This window comes from Galeopterus variegatus, unplaced genomic scaffold, assembly GCF_000696425.1.
Source record: "Galeopterus variegatus unplaced genomic scaffold, G_variegatus-3.0.2 Scaffold4496, whole genome shotgun sequence".
In the NCBI taxonomy this organism is placed as follows: domain Eukaryota; kingdom Metazoa; phylum Chordata; class Mammalia; order Dermoptera; family Cynocephalidae; genus Galeopterus; species Galeopterus variegatus.
The window spans coordinates 143,479-158,591 of record NW_007730607.1 but is presented as its reverse complement, the minus strand read 5'-3'; the positions used below and the strand labels follow the sequence as shown (position 1 = coordinate 158,591).

The 15,113-nt window shown below is 47.8% G+C and overlaps 1 protein-coding gene across 1 annotated transcript in view; it reads left to right on the top strand.

The window, feature by feature from the left end:
* Nucleotides 1–15,113, top strand: part of HKDC1 (hexokinase domain containing 1) — a 51,646-nt gene that overhangs the window by 26,117 nt on the left and 10,416 nt on the right. The window contains exons 8-15 of the mRNA XM_008587686.1: nucleotides 1,343–1,498; nucleotides 2,805–3,038; nucleotides 3,878–4,182; nucleotides 6,213–6,358; nucleotides 6,432–6,551; nucleotides 11,802–11,897; nucleotides 12,065–12,164; nucleotides 13,525–13,708. Of these exons, the coding sequence (XP_008585908.1) occupies nucleotides 1,343–1,498; nucleotides 2,805–3,038; nucleotides 3,878–4,182; nucleotides 6,213–6,358; nucleotides 6,432–6,551; nucleotides 11,802–11,897; nucleotides 12,065–12,164; nucleotides 13,525–13,708 (1,341 nt within the window). The remainder of the gene's footprint in view (nucleotides 1–1,342; nucleotides 1,499–2,804; nucleotides 3,039–3,877; nucleotides 4,183–6,212; nucleotides 6,359–6,431; nucleotides 6,552–11,801; nucleotides 11,898–12,064; nucleotides 12,165–13,524; nucleotides 13,709–15,113) is intronic.

Here is a 15,113-nt window from a genome sequence, read left to right as displayed (position 1 = left end):
TCGAGACTCCGTAAACACCCTGTTCCTCGTCAAGCTCTCACTTAGTCATTTTAGCATGATGGATTTCTAACCCATCATTTCTTCTGTGGTTATTAGTTGCGATGTTACTGTAAGGAAGAGCTTTCTTGTATTCTCCATTTATTTATACTTGTGTGGACTCATGAATTCTTTTATTTAATGGGTTCTAATTTCTTTCTATCATTATCTATTTCAATACTTGCATTTTGTCAGATTTGGCCAAAGGAAGCCCCTCCAAGCTGGCTCCCGTGTCCTTTTGACATGTTCCTATCCCTCTTTAAGCACTTCTGTATTTTCTGTACTTCTTTACTTTCTGGCACAGAAGGATGTTCTAGGCTCATCTCACACTTTCCCAGCTGCAGCCTTGGAATCAACCATTTTGCAGGACGCACTGGTGGATAAATATTGTAGGCACCTGCTAGAAGCCATTCCCACACCAGAACTGCACACCTGCCAAGCACATGGCTGCCCTGACTGCACCTGCCCCCAGCACAAATGCTCTGTACTGGTGACCTCAAGCAGTCATGTCCCAAGGACGTGGTGTCCATTTTGGGGACTTTATCATCTTCACCTATTTCTGTTTCACTTAATTCCATTCCCCCAAATCCAACCTAAATTTCTTTTTATTACCTTCTATTTCTTCAAAGCTCTAAGACTTTTTATAGTGAAATATATAAGGTTATATATGAACAGATTGTCCTTGATTTTGTGTCTTATTATGTTTGAAGGATAAAAATTATATTTAATAGGTTTACTTCAGGAAACAATTAGTGATTGTTTGTTGGTGTGTACATCAGAGTAAAGGTGTAGGTACCCTTTCCAAAGGCTACCCTATCCTTGAGGGATGTCCAATCCACATTATTGTAGAACCTCTTTGGGGCCATTTGAGCCTGTCTCATGGACACAGCATCTTTCTCTCTTGGACAGAAGCTTGATGTAGGAGTCGGAAGTGTCTGAGTCTGAAATTTGGATTTGTCATGGCGTGGTTGTGTGAACTTGGGAAAGTACCTGAAGTCTGTGAAGTTGAAGTTCCTTATGCCCACATGAGACTGGCACCCCCGTGGCCAGGAGTGATCTGAGATAAAGATTCTTGGGATCCAGAGCTTTGAGAGCAGGAAGGAATCATAGGTCTCCTCTAGCTCGGCCCTCTCAGTTTATAGTGCAGCTCGTGAAGGATGCTGGTCTCCCAAGGGCATGCTGAGCTGGGCCTGGACTGAGACCTTGGCTGCACATGTTCCTGACCATGGGTGCGGCTCCTGGTCTTTGGGAAATGATGCTGTGTAACCAAAGGCATAGCTTCCACTGACGTGTGCACAAATTGCAGATTCGAGAAGATGATCAGCGGCCTGTACCTGGGGGAACTTGTTAGGCTCATCTTGCTGAAGATGGCCAAGGCTGGCCTCCTGTTTGGCGGCGAGAAATCCTCTGCTCTGCATACCAAGGGCAAGATTGAAACACGACACGTGGCTGCCATGGAGAAGTAAGCTGCTGGCAGGTCCCTGCTGCCTTGACTCTGTAGAGGGTTAGGGTGGGTGGCCAAGGTGTGGTGTGCTCAGGGTGGTGGAACGACATGGGGACCAGGTCTTTTTGCTTCACCAGGAGGATTGCAGACCTGCGCTGCTTCAGATGGTTTAGCAATTTCTGCTTGACTCAGGTGCAACATTCTTGTTGTTTTCATCAGCCAGGGACTCTCCTGTCAGAGGGCTACCCTATCCTTCTATTTGCTGCCCTCTACCTCTCTAAAGTGGTGACTTGTAGATTTTTTTAGGGTCACGGACCCATTTAAGAACTTGATTCAGGTTCTGGACCCTTTACCTCCAAAATGCACATTCACACACAATTTTGCTTAGGACATCAGGGCATCCTGGAATCTCTTAGAGCCCATGTGTGGAATCCAAGTAAAGAACTCTTGCTATAGCTGAGCCTTTTCCATCTGGTCCCATCAGGGCTGGCTTTGGCTTTGGTGATTTGAGGCATTACACAGGTCTCTGGAATGGGGAGCTGCTGGCCCCAGTTGACTTGGGGTCCTGCTCCTCAGTCATTGCCCTGAGCTTTGTAATTAGTTTAGACTCTGAGCTCAGCAGTGTGGCATTGGCCCCCAGAGTCTNCTGAGCTTTGTAATTAGTTTAGACTCTGAGCTCAGCAGTGTGGCATTGGCCCCCAGAGTCTGTGTCTGTGCAGAGCTCGGCAGGGACAGAGTTTCTGTGAAAGGCAACATGGCACAGAGTGGTTAAAAGTATGGGCTTGTAGGGCTGGCCCTGTGGCTCACTCGGGAGAGTGTGGCGCTGGTAGCACCGAGGCCGCAGGTTCGGATCCTATATAAGGATGGCCGGTGCGCTCACTGGCTGAGCGTGGTGTGGACGACACCGTGCTGGGGGTTGCGATCCCCTTACCAGTCAAAAAAAAAAAAGTATGGGCTTATAATCTAACTGCTCTGTATTTAACTTCAGGTACTGGCTCTAGCACTTCTGAGCTGTGTGACCATGAACCAATTACTCTGTGCCTCATGTCTCTCATCTGTAAGACAGGGTAATGATGGTACTTCTTCTAGGACTGTTGTGAGGATTAAATGAGTTAATACATGTAAAATCCTTAGACAAGTACCTGGCACATAGTGAGTGCTCAATAAATGGCGGCTGCTTTCATCCATGTTAATATTGTTGTTATTATTTTACTATGTGCCAGCCTTTTTGTTTTCACAATCCTGAGAGGGGGAAAGCTGGTTTCCCCAGGAGGATACCCATGGGATGCAGAAGTGTGGTCCTCTCACTCTGTCCCCTGGTCAGGTATAAAGAAGGCCTTGCCAATACAAGAGAGATCCTGATGGACCTGGGCCTGGAGCCATCCGAGGCTGACTGCATCGCTGTCCAGCACGTCTGCACCATTGTCTCCTTCCGCTCGGCCAACCTCTGTGCAGCGGCCCTGGCAGCCATCCTGACGCGCCTCCGAGAGAACAAGAAGCTGGCTCGGCTCCGGACCACGGTGGGCATGGATGGCACACTCTACAAGATACACCCTCAGTGAGTGCCGCCTACTAGCCCCCTGCCCCATACAAGCCTTCCTGGGCCAGAGCCCAGTATTCTCTCTGGACTACGCTACTTCTCTGGGCAGCTGGACCCAACCACCTCCCATTGGCACTGAGATTACAAGGGAAAGGTGGGTCCATAGCCCACATTCACCTAGCAGCGGGTTGCTTTTGGAGATCACTCTTAAAGAAATATTCTGCTAAAGCCAATTTTCTTATTAGGAAGGCCATCCACCCACCCATGTACCTATCCATCCATCCATCCGTTCATCCATCCATATGCCCATCCATCCATCCATCAATTCATCTACCTATTTATTACGTATTACATACCCACCATGTGGTAAGATTGGAAAGTAAGATGCACCTCTAAAAATAGGTGTGGCAGAGGTTGCCAAGTTCACACGAAGGATCCTGGTAGGAAGACACAGGGGAATGAGAGTTTCCCAGAGGGAAGGAGAAAGAAAGCCCCTTTGGCTAACAGAGGTGGTATTGGGAGTCAGGTGGTACACCCTGGAAAGAGCCGAGAAAGAAATCCTTCCCCTTTGGACAGAGATAATGCTCAGTCAGTATGTCACGTGTGGACATGTCCTCCTGGTTGAAATATTAGTTGGTAAAATAGGCACTTCCCTGAGCCTCGTGAGCACCCCTTCCTCTGCCCCTGCTGTCCTAGTCCCTCCCCACTATCACCTCTGCCCTCCCTATCATCCGGCAGCTAAAGGGGTGAGCCCTGGCCCAGCAGGACCCGTTCCATCACCACACCTGCATCTGTTCCTATCAGCCGAGCCTGGCCTTTATGATCGTTCAATATTTTACCATCGCTCCTGTCTTAAGGTACCCCAAACGCCTGCACAAGGTGGTGAGGAAACTGGTCCCAAACTGTGACGTCCGCTTCCTCTTGTCGGAGAGTGGCAGCACCAAGGGGGCTGCCATGGTGACTGCGGTGGCCTCCCGCGTGCAGGCCCAGCGGAAGCAGATTGACGAGGTGCTGGCTTTGTTTGGGCTGGCCCATGAGCAACTTGTGGGCGTGCAGCACAAGATGCGGGCTGAGCTCGAGTACGGGCTGAAGAGGAAGACGCACCCGCTGGCCACGGTCAAGATGCTGGCCACCTACGTGTGCGGGATGCCCGATGGCACAGGTGGGCTCCCATCAAGCCTCCTTAAAGCCAGTTAGGATTCTGGTTTTTAGAGCCTTGGATTCATGTCTGTAATGGAGGGAGGGGAGTAGGATGGAAGGTTAGTACTCCTTCTAAATTTCGTTAACCCAGGCATTTGCAGCGAGATGCTAAGTTAGGTTTTGTGCGTGTGCATGAGTGCACGTGGGTGAGGTCATGAGTGTACCCTATACTGTGAGCAAACTGAAGACCTAAATCCTGTCCCCAAGAGCTTCCATCCAGATCCTGGGGTTGTCTGGGCTTGTCCTGCCCACTTCTCTGGCTGTTCTCTTCTGGGGCTGGCTCCTTCCTCTCTCCTCTCATCACTTTCTGCCCCTGACTCTTCCAACCCTTCACGCTTCTCCTGGTTCTGTGTACTCAGCTGAAAGAAGCCACTAAATAGTGGAGTCATTTTTTTGTTTTTGGCAGCTGGCCAGTATGGGGATCCAAACCCTTTGACTTTGGTGTTATAACACCGAGCTCTAATGAACTGAGCCACCCAGCCAGCCAAGGAGTCTGTTCTTCAGACAAGTTATTTTACCTCTGTGAATCTCATAAGCCTCTTCCAGAAATAACGACCTTATTAAAATGCTTTACCTCTTATAATTTGCTTTTGAACCTTTAATTTCAGTTTATTCTTGTAACCACTTTGTATGTCACCTAAAGAGGGAATGGTTCCCATTTTATGGATGCAAAAACTGAGACTCAGAGAGGTTAGGTGACCTGCTCAGGGTCCCACTGTGAATCTCTTAACAACAAAGATCTTGTCTAGAGCCAATATCCTTTCAGTTTATTTGGGGGAAAAAACTAAGAACAGTAAAAGATATCATTCAATTATTCATCTTTTTCATTTCTTTAATCCTTCTGCCTTCAAAGTTTCATTAAGCACCTACTCTGTGTCAGGCTCCTCCTAGGCAGGGTGGGAGAGCAGCGAGACACAGTCCCTGTCCTTGCAGGGCTCACAGTCTGTTGGGCTGGTGGACAGTGAACAAACAAATGCTGTACGAGATGTCAGGACACAACAGGTGCCGGGAAGAAAACCAGGGCAGGATAGGGGTCAGAGAGACGGCTGGGAGTGATGTCGTTGGCAAACCCAGGAACAGCAAAAAGACCCGGGTGGCTAGAATGGAGTGAGTGAGGTGGAGACAGGTGGAGGGTTACAGCAACTCTGATGGGACATGGGACAAATGAGAAGCACTGTGTTTGGTGGCCCCGTAGGGTACCATGGAGGCAGGACTTGATCTGTTTCTCATTAGTCAGGTGGGGGTGTGGGGATCTGGGGAAGTGGAGTCAGGAAAAATCACTTCATGCTTGTGATGAACAATTGCTCTGGGCTGTGCGGACAGGACAGAAACAGCCTCCCGAGTCTCTTGCCGTCAGGGTAGCCTGGCCCGGATTCACTCTCGGAGGCCCCTTGAGTACAAGTACCACACATGTCCTTTACCAGATGCTCCACACCTTAACATGGTTACTTGGGACTCCCTAGAAGGCTGTCAGCCAATGGAGTTTAGAGCTGGAAGAGCCTTCGGAGGCCCAACCTCCTTCCTTTGCAGATATGGAAAGACGGAACCTGGCCTCACTTGCTCAAGATAAAAAGCCATTTCTCAGAACCCCCAGGTCCCTTGACTTCAGTCCAGGGCTCTTTTCACAGCACCTCACCAGTGATAGTGGGTGGTGCCCGGGCCTTTGCTACCGGAGAAGTGGAGGCCAAAGAAAGCAGTCTAGCCCCAGACAGGTGCGAGGTGCCCTGACGCTGTGCATGGTGACGGTCATGCCCCTTTCATCTGTGAGTCCCAGGAGGGCAGGCTCTGGGTCTTCTGGGCTTCAGCTCCAGACAGGTGCAAGGTGCCCTGACGCTGTGCATGGTGATGGTCATGCCCCTTTCATCTGTGAGTCCCAGGAGGGCAGGCTCTGGGTCTTCTGGGCTTCAGCATCTCCTTTTCTCTCAATGCCCCGATATGAGTCTCTGCTTGGTGTGTGCTGGTGGGATGCAGCCCCCGCTTTCTTCACCACAGAGAAAGGAAAGTTCCTTGCCCTGGATCTGGGGGGAACAAACTTCCGGGTCCTCCTGGTGAAGATCAGAAGTGGAAGGAAGTCAGTGCGAATGTACAACAAGATCTTCGCCATCCCCCTGGAGATCATGCAGGGCACTGGAGAGGAGGTAAGTGCCAGGCGGGGTTTTGTGCCACCCCGTATCAACAATGGCCCCGTGTGAATGCCCTCTCTCCCTGCAGCTGTTTGACCACATTGTGCAGTGCATCGCCGACTTCCTGGACTACATGGGCCTCAAGGGAGCCCGCCTGCCTCTTGGCTTCACGTTCTCATTTCCCTGCAGGCAGAAGAGCATTGACAAGGTAAGACAGCCCACCAGGTTCACAGCCAGCCCAGTGGGCTTCCTTCCTCCACCAGGAGCATCTCGAAGTACCTCTGAGTCACTGCTCATTTTATTTAGGGGTCTCAGGTTCAGGGCAGCTGGGGAAACATGATAGAGAATTCTAACCATTTAATGTTTTCTATTATGTTCCATTTCTCAATATTTTTTGGATTGAAGTTTACAAAAGGATTTAGAGTAGTATGCAATAAAGGGATACAGGCATAACACTGCTAAGAGAGAGCTCAAGGCTGGACGATTGGCTCAGTTGGTTAGAGTGCGGACGTGGTTCAGATCCCCATGCCAGCCAGCCACCGAAAAAAAGAAAAGAGAGAGAGAGACAGAGAGAGGTCAAATCATATTAGGGAGAGAGAGAGGTAATGACCAGTTAAGGCCACTTATAACCATTGGGCAGTAATAGAATCTGTGTATTCCCGGGCAGCCAAGGTAAACATGGAAACGGTAGGTTGTAGGGTTCCGGTTACCTGATGAAAGAAAGCTTACCAGTGCACAGAAGAAGTGCACTTCTTTCCTGATATTAGTATCTCAGAAGGAATTTATCACGTGGACACTTATTTAGTTGACGTTGAAGGACATCAGAGTCATTTCAATAGATAACTCATAATAACTTAAAAACCTTTATCACAAGGTCTTTCTTAGAATTCTTGGATAAAAACACTGCACCCAGGGTCACTTTTACGTGTGATGAGTGAGGGTCTTTTATTGGGAAGCCGAGACTTGTGTAGGCCAGGCACATAGCATTTCTGGTAAACCGGCTTAACGAAGAGGTAACGCTTAGAGACAAATAGGCACTGGACGCTTTCTGAGACTCACCCAGAGTTCCACTGAGTCAGGGGGGTCCCAGCCTGGAGCTGATGGGGGTTGGGTGAGGGTGGGCCTTTGGGTGAGGCTGGGGCAGAGCTGTCTGTGCTGCAGATGGAGGGAGACAGGTTGCATTTCTGCCAGTTCCCACACAGTGCAGCCCCTAAACAGGCAGCCTCCTTGCAGGGACAGGCCCAGTGTCTCTTGCAAGGCAGGGAACCACAATGGTCAGGAGCTCTGAGGTCACGGGTTGCCTGGGTTGCAGCCCTGCTGGTACTGCTTCCTACCCCAATAACCTTGAGCAGACTGTTTAACTTCTCTAAGTCTCAGTAAAAATGGAGATAACAGCACCTACCTTATTAGGATAATTGTGAGGACTAAATGAGCTAAGGTGTATAAAATGCACAGCATGGAGCAGACTGTTTAACTTCTCTAAGTCTCAGTAAAAATGGAGATAACAGCATCTACCTTATTAGGATAATTGTGAGGACTAAATGAGCTAAGGTGTATAAAATGCACAGCATGGTGCCTGGCACAGAGCGAGCGCTCAAATCTCAGTATCATCATGAACTCTTGAGGCTGAATATAGTAGAAATTCAGTGTGGACAAGGCCAAGATAATCTCGGGTGGTGGTGAGGCGGGGGTGCACTGTCACCTGGGGGCTCAGGTAGCATCGTCGTGGTACAGTCTCTGCAACCCCTGGCCTTGGCTTTGCAGACTGACTCACCAACTTGTGAAGTGGACCTTACCAGAGTGACATAAAGCAGAATACCACTTCCAGAATACCACAAGGAGAACCCTGGCCAGAACAGCAGATTAATCAGAAAGCTCATAACAATAATAATAATAAAAAAAGCAACACATAAAGATTTTGTTTAATCCACCCAACGTCCCCATGAGGTATACCCTGTTTTTTTTAACTGGTTTTTTTTGTGGTAAAATATACATAACATAAAATTAACCACTGTAACCATTTTTAAGCGTACAGTTCAGAGGCATTAAGTAACTCACATTGTTGTGCTACTGTTACCACCTTCCATCTCCTGAACTTTTTCATCTCCCCAACTAAAACTCTGTACCCATTAAACACCGATTCCCCATCTTCCCTTCCCCCAACCCCTGGCAATCCCCACTCTACTCTCTGCCTCTATGAATTTGACAACTGTAGGTATCTCACATAAGTAGAATCATACAGTATTTGTCCTTTTGTGTCTGGCTTATTTCACTTGCATAGTGCCCTCAAGGTTCATCCGTGTTGTAGCATGTGTCAGAATTTCCTTCCGTTTAAGGCTACACACTGTCTTTAATCATCATTTTGTAATTGAGAAAAATGGAGGCACAGAGAGGTTAGGTGAGTTGCCCAGGTTGCCACACCTGTAAGTAAATGGTGGTGAAGGTTCCAGCCCAGGACACCAGCCTGCAGAGTCCCTGGTCTTGCATGCCACCCTCTCAGGGACCAGGACCTGGTGCCCAGGAGGCATGCTTTTGATGCTGGTGTTTTTGAACCATTTTGGCTGTAATGCACGGCACATCCACATGTATATAATCAAAGCACAAACTCAAGAAATAATATTTGCCCTTATTATGGGCATCCCATTCTATTTTCTATTCTATTTCATTTTTTCATGTGGGGAAATTGAGGCACATGGGTCTCAGGTGATGAGCAGGTGCAAAGTCAGAATTGAAGGGAGCTGTCTGGGGCTCCGAGGGAGGCATGCTTTTGATGCTGGTGTTTTTGAACCATTTTGGCCTTAATGCACGGCACATCCACATGTATATAATCAAAGCACAAACTCAAGAAATAATATTTGCCCTTATTATGGGCATCCCATTCTATTTTCTATTCTATTTCATTTTTTCATGTGGGGAAATTGAGGCACATGGGTCTCAGGTGATGAGCAGGTGCAAAGTCAGAATTGAAGGGAGCTGTCTGGGGCTCCGAGGGCACCATCAAAGCACACGCTTCAGCAACCTACCCTTCCCCACCCACTCACTCAGAGAACGCAGTGAAAGGGTTTCAGAAGGCGGAATCATCTGGCAACATGGCTGGAGATCTCAAAATTAAAAATGCACGTCCTAAGAGCCAGCACATCTACTTCTCACACACGTGCCCAGGGAGAAATGAATGAGGATGTTCACTACAGCTCCAAGCCAATAATGAAGACTTAGAAAAACCCAAATGTCTGGTAATGGAGAGTAACTAAATAAACTATGGTGTAGCAATCATATGCAATGAATACTTGATTTTTATTTGACAGCCATATACATAATGCTTGTTCTGTGCCAGACACTGTTCTTAGTGCATCAAGGATATTGCCTAACCTACTTGGGAGGCAGCAGAGAGCAACGGTTAAGAGCACAGGCTCTGGAGCCAGGTTGCCTTGGCTTCTCCACTTACTGGCTGTGTGTCCTTGGGCAAGTTACATAACCTCTCTGTGCCTTGGTTTCCTCATTTGGAAAATGGGGATAAAAATAATCCTTATTTTATAGGTGTGTTTCATGGATTTAAAAAAATTTCTGTGCAATTATATTCGAGGAATATTTTGCTCAGACAAGGAATGTAGCAGTTATATAATATTTTAACTTTTTACAAGAGTAATGCTTTCCTGTATTACTGCCGCAATTAAAAATTAATACACGGTGGGGGAGAGGAGCCGTGCGCAGCTGTCTATGGTACTGAACGACCTGCGAGCGCCAGGACACTGCTGCTCCCTTAAGCCAGGACGCAGGGCTCCGGGCCCCGGGCCCCCAGCAGTTCTGATAGGCTCATGAAGACACAAGAGGGAGAGGAGACCCATGGACAGCTGGAAGCAAAGCCAGTGACAGCTGGGAGAAAAAAGAGAGCTTAACGAATTTTAAAAAAAATTTTTGTGTAATTGCCAATTTATAAGAAAAAAAGGTTTTTCAGTTGGGGCTGCCTCTCTAATGTTCCACATATATCAGCTAGGAGAGGAGAAAGGGGGCACAGTTTTCCAAGGACTGTGTAGAGAAGGAGAGAGACTGGGGCTTGCTGGCTGAGGGCCTCAGAGTAGGTGGCATCCAGCCACAGGGCTGGGGGCACTGCTGTCAGGTTTGCTGTCTGCCTCTCCTGTCCCAGGGGTTCTCCTGGCCTGGACACCCCACTTCTGCCTGCCCTCACGTCACCCTCAGATTTCCAGGCCATGGAGTCTGGGGCTAGACCAACTTCTGCCTCAGGCTAACAGTGTAACCTTGGGCTTCCTCTTAAAAATTAAAAATACTATTTTCTCTGTATTATGAAAAATTATGCATGTTAATTTGCAAAAATTAAAAATACAGGCAGATAAAAAGGAGAGACTAAAGGGCACCCATAATCTTGCACACAGAGAGAACCATTGTCAACTCCCTTGATGTATATATTGTTCCAGAACTTTTTCCAGCTTGAGGGTGTGTGTGTGTGTGTGTGTGTGTGTGATTTTTAAAATAAAAACAGGATCCGTATTTGTTTAATACACCTAAGTGTATTTCTGCCTCTCCTGTCCCAGGGGTTCTCCTGGCCTGGACACCCCACTTCTGCCTGCCCTCACCTCACCCTCAGATTTCCAGGCCATGGAGTCTGGGCTAGACCAACTTCTGCCTCAGGCTAACAGTGTAACCTTGGGCTTCCTCTTAAAAATTAAAAATACTATTTTCTCTGTATTACGAAAAATTATGCATGTTAATTTGCAAAAATTAAAAATATAGGCAGATAAAAAGGAGAGACTAAAGGGCACCCATAATCTTTGCACACAGAGAGAACCATTGTCAACCCCCTTGATGTATATATTGTTCCAGAACTTTTTCCAGCTTGAGGGTGTGTGTGTTTGTGTGTGTGATTTTTAAAATAAAAACAGGATCCGTATTTGTTTAATACACCTAAGTGTATTTGCTTAATACACTTAGCAGTGTATGGTGAACGTCTTTTTCTAACATCCAACATTTCCTTACAGCATGATTTTTAATGGATTTTTTATAACATTTCCTATATCAATGTATATAGATGGATCCATATTGTTGGAATTATAGGATGCCTCTAGTTTTTTGTTGTGGAATGATGCTTTGATGAACATTTGTAGCTTTACCTTTGATCATATGTTAATCTGTCCTTGGCTAAATTAGAGGCAGGATCACTATGATCCAAGGCCTTTATTCTGTGCAGTCATGGCAGAGAGCATGATTTGACCCTTGACTATGAATTGCTGCAATGAGTCCACTCAGCAGTAGACCTTGTCTGAGCATCGTGCTCTGTGATGCTTCTGTGCCCAGTGTTAGGGCTGCAGAGGTGGAAGTATGGCCAAAAGTACATGGGCCTGACGAGCAATCGGCCATAGTGCCATGTATCCATTTGCTGCTGAGGTAGTGCAGTGGTCCCAGCAAACCATTGCTCAAATGGATTTCCCCTTCTCTCTCTCAGGGAACACTCATAGAATGGACGAAAGGCTTCAAGGCCACCGACTGTGAAGGGGAGGACGTGGTGGACATGCTCAGGGAAGCCATCAAGAGGAGAAATGTAGGATATGGTGTTGAGGCTCATGCCTGGCCTTGCTCCCTTTCCCCAGGCCCCTCTGCTCTGTCATCCTGCGCCCAGTCCCTGTGACTCTGGTCTCTGCCCGCCTTGGGCTGATATGCCTCTTTGACTTGCACATTCTACTTACAGTAGAGCTGCTTCCTTTGCAGGAGTTTGACCTGGACATAGTTGCAGTTGTGAATGACACGGTGGGAACTATGATGACCTGTGGCTATGAAGATCCTAATTGTGAGATTGGCCTGATTGCAGGTACGTGGTCAGGCATAGCCCATTGGCCTAATCCTATTTGATCTTTTGGAGGTTCCCATTTAATACAGTAAGGGACAGGGATGTGGGGGGTGGGGGAGTCATTGTTCCATTAAACAGAAGTTCTGTTCAAGGTGGAGATGAAGTTAAGATTGGGATTCCAGGTCACCTAATTCCTAAATCTTTACTTACTATCTTTCTCCAATAAGGGTTCTAAGTCAAGGTCACCCTTTCTGTTGAGGAAGGAGAATGACATAGAAGGAAGGGATTTTCAAATTAGGGCACTGGGGCAGATTGTCTTGGGAGGAAGAAGAACACAACTGGGTCATGTCGGTGTGGGACTGAGGGAGCTAGGTTTTCACTCTGGCTCCAGTGTGTACCTCCTCTTCCTCTGAATTCTTCTGGCTCTCATGACACACAGAAGGGGAAGAGTTGGAAAGAAACTTAGGAGAGGGGAAGGGAGTGTCCTGAGTGATACAGGCATTTCAGGGGTCTTTGGGAGATGTCTGGCAGTGATTAAGGCCAAGAATAGATTCCGGGGGGATGATCTCTAAACGGTGGGGGGATGGGTGGGATCTGAGCAGAGGGGGTGGGGACCTAGGACATTCCAGGCACAGGTTAGGTAATGAGAGAATCTGGGAAAGTTGTTCCAGTTGATTGTCTGGGCTTCCTGAATATGAGTAGTAGCTGGAACAAGGAGATGGGGGTATATTGAGATATCTTCAGTGCCAGGTAAGAGGTTTCATGACACTGTAACTCTTACCCACTTTGTGACCTTGGGCAGGTTGCTTATTCTGTTCGACTTGAGTTTCCTCTTCTGTGGGAGGAGTTGAGGTAGATCTTGGAAAAGAGGTGAGGCCTCTTTGATTGAACATAGTCGCTGCCTACACTGCTGTGTTGAGAATAGAGGCCAGGTCGTGGGCGAGGGAGAAGACGGTGGCTCACAGATGCCAGGCATTTGCTTATCCAAGACTAGATGATTCCTTGTGGTCCCTTCCAGCTCTGACTTCTAATTCTTTGACTACTTGGGAGCTTTGTGTGCCTCTAGCTTAACGATAATGATGATGTTTGTGGGTATCATTTATCGAATACCCACCACGTGGAGGAAACTAACAAATATCACCTCATTTTTTTCTTTATAACAAATCCACAAGGCGTGCATTATTTCCTTTGTCCAGATGAAGAAAATGAGCCTGTGAAAGATGAGGTATTTGCCTAAGGTCAGCCAGCTCTGAGTGTAAAGCTGGAATCGCACCCAGTTGTGTTGGGCTCCAAGCCTGAGTTCTTATTCACTGCACTCCGCTGCCTCTCTGGGACCTGGTGGTGTCTCTGAAGACTAAAGTTCCTTCATGATTCCTTCCAGGAACGGGCAGCAACATGTGCTACATGGAGGAGATGAGGAACATTGAGCTGGTGGAAGGGGACAAAGGAAAGATGTGCATCAACACGGAATGGGGAGGATTTGGAGACAACGGCTGCATAGATGACATTAGGACCCAATACGACAAGGAGGTGGATGAGGGGTCCTTGAATCCTGGCAAGCAGAGGTGAAGAGGGCAGATGCGTACACTTACGCAGGTTGTGCAGTGAGGAACTTTACCAGATCTAAGGGAGGGTGCCAGGTTCATGTTATAGACACCATAGCTGCGTGTGTTTATTACAACTCTCCAGCAGATGTCAGTCAAGAATTTTATCGGAACAAAAGCAAAATATTATTTTAAGTTTCCAACAGTATAAGGAAGGAGTTCCTCTTTCTAATTACCAGAAGGCACCATAAGGGCTAGTGGTGGCTCTGGAAGTGGATCAGAATGTCCATTTGCTGGGGGCCAGGTGTCACAGAGCAGGGCATGGTGACTTAGCCCTCCTGGGATGGGCTTTTCGTAGGTCCAGTTTAGAGGTCAATATCCTTGGCCTTTCAAGAGCTGGCTGCCAGGTCGGTGACCTCTTCTGGGGGTGGGGAAGTGGCTGCCGGCAATGTGTGGTGGTGCTGGTTCTCCACTATGATGTGTCCTGCCGTGGGTCACAATCACTTGTGAGGTGTATTTCAGTTACTAACCACAGTATTTTTATACTAGAAATAATGCTTGGCTTAAAAAATAAATTAGAGTAGATTTTCACTTCTGGTATACCTTCTTGGGTAGGAGAGAAAGGGGTAGACAGAGACAGAGCTAACAGCTGGGACTTGATGATTTACCTGGGCCCATCCACTAGAGCAGGAGTTGGCAAACTTTTTTTGTAAAGGCCAGATAGTAAATGTTTTAGGTTTTGCAGGCCGTATGGCCTTTTGTCACAATGAAGCTCAGTGTCTTAATACATACAATAAGGGGATATATAGATGTACTGTGATGGGTGCTATCCCAGTTGACAGGCTGAGCACATAGGGCATGTGATGGGATGCCTGGGCCATGGACACCTTGTTGACTGTTGCACTGAGAACGTTGTCTAGGAAGATGCTTGGGCAAGGCCAAGGCCAGCCTAGTGGTTCCTCACCTTCCTTGGGCACTAGAGGTTGTAGTGGTAAGCCCAGCCGAACTGAGGTTTATTCCATAAAGAAAGGACCTTGTCTCTGAATCCCAAGTTGGGGCATCTGAGTACCATGGCTCTTCTCAAAGGGAGGTTCCCTTCTGACTTAGTTCTGTGCCTACATCACCTGGGGGCTCTCGTGTTTGGGCTGAGAGTTTAAGGGGGCAGCACACTTGAACTTGCCTTGTAGTCACCATTATTTGTCTGCTCCAGTGTTGGTTCCTTGGACTGAAGAGGTTCCAAGCAGTTAAGAGGACAGAAGTCCAGGGCCGGCCCGGTGGCACACTGCTACAGTGCGCCGCTTGGGAGCGCAGCGGCGCTCCCACCGAGGGTTCGGATCCCACATACAGACCGGTTCCTGCTCACTGGCTGAGTGAGGTGCGGGCGCAACACCGAGGGTTGCGATCCCGTTGCCGGACACGAAAAAAG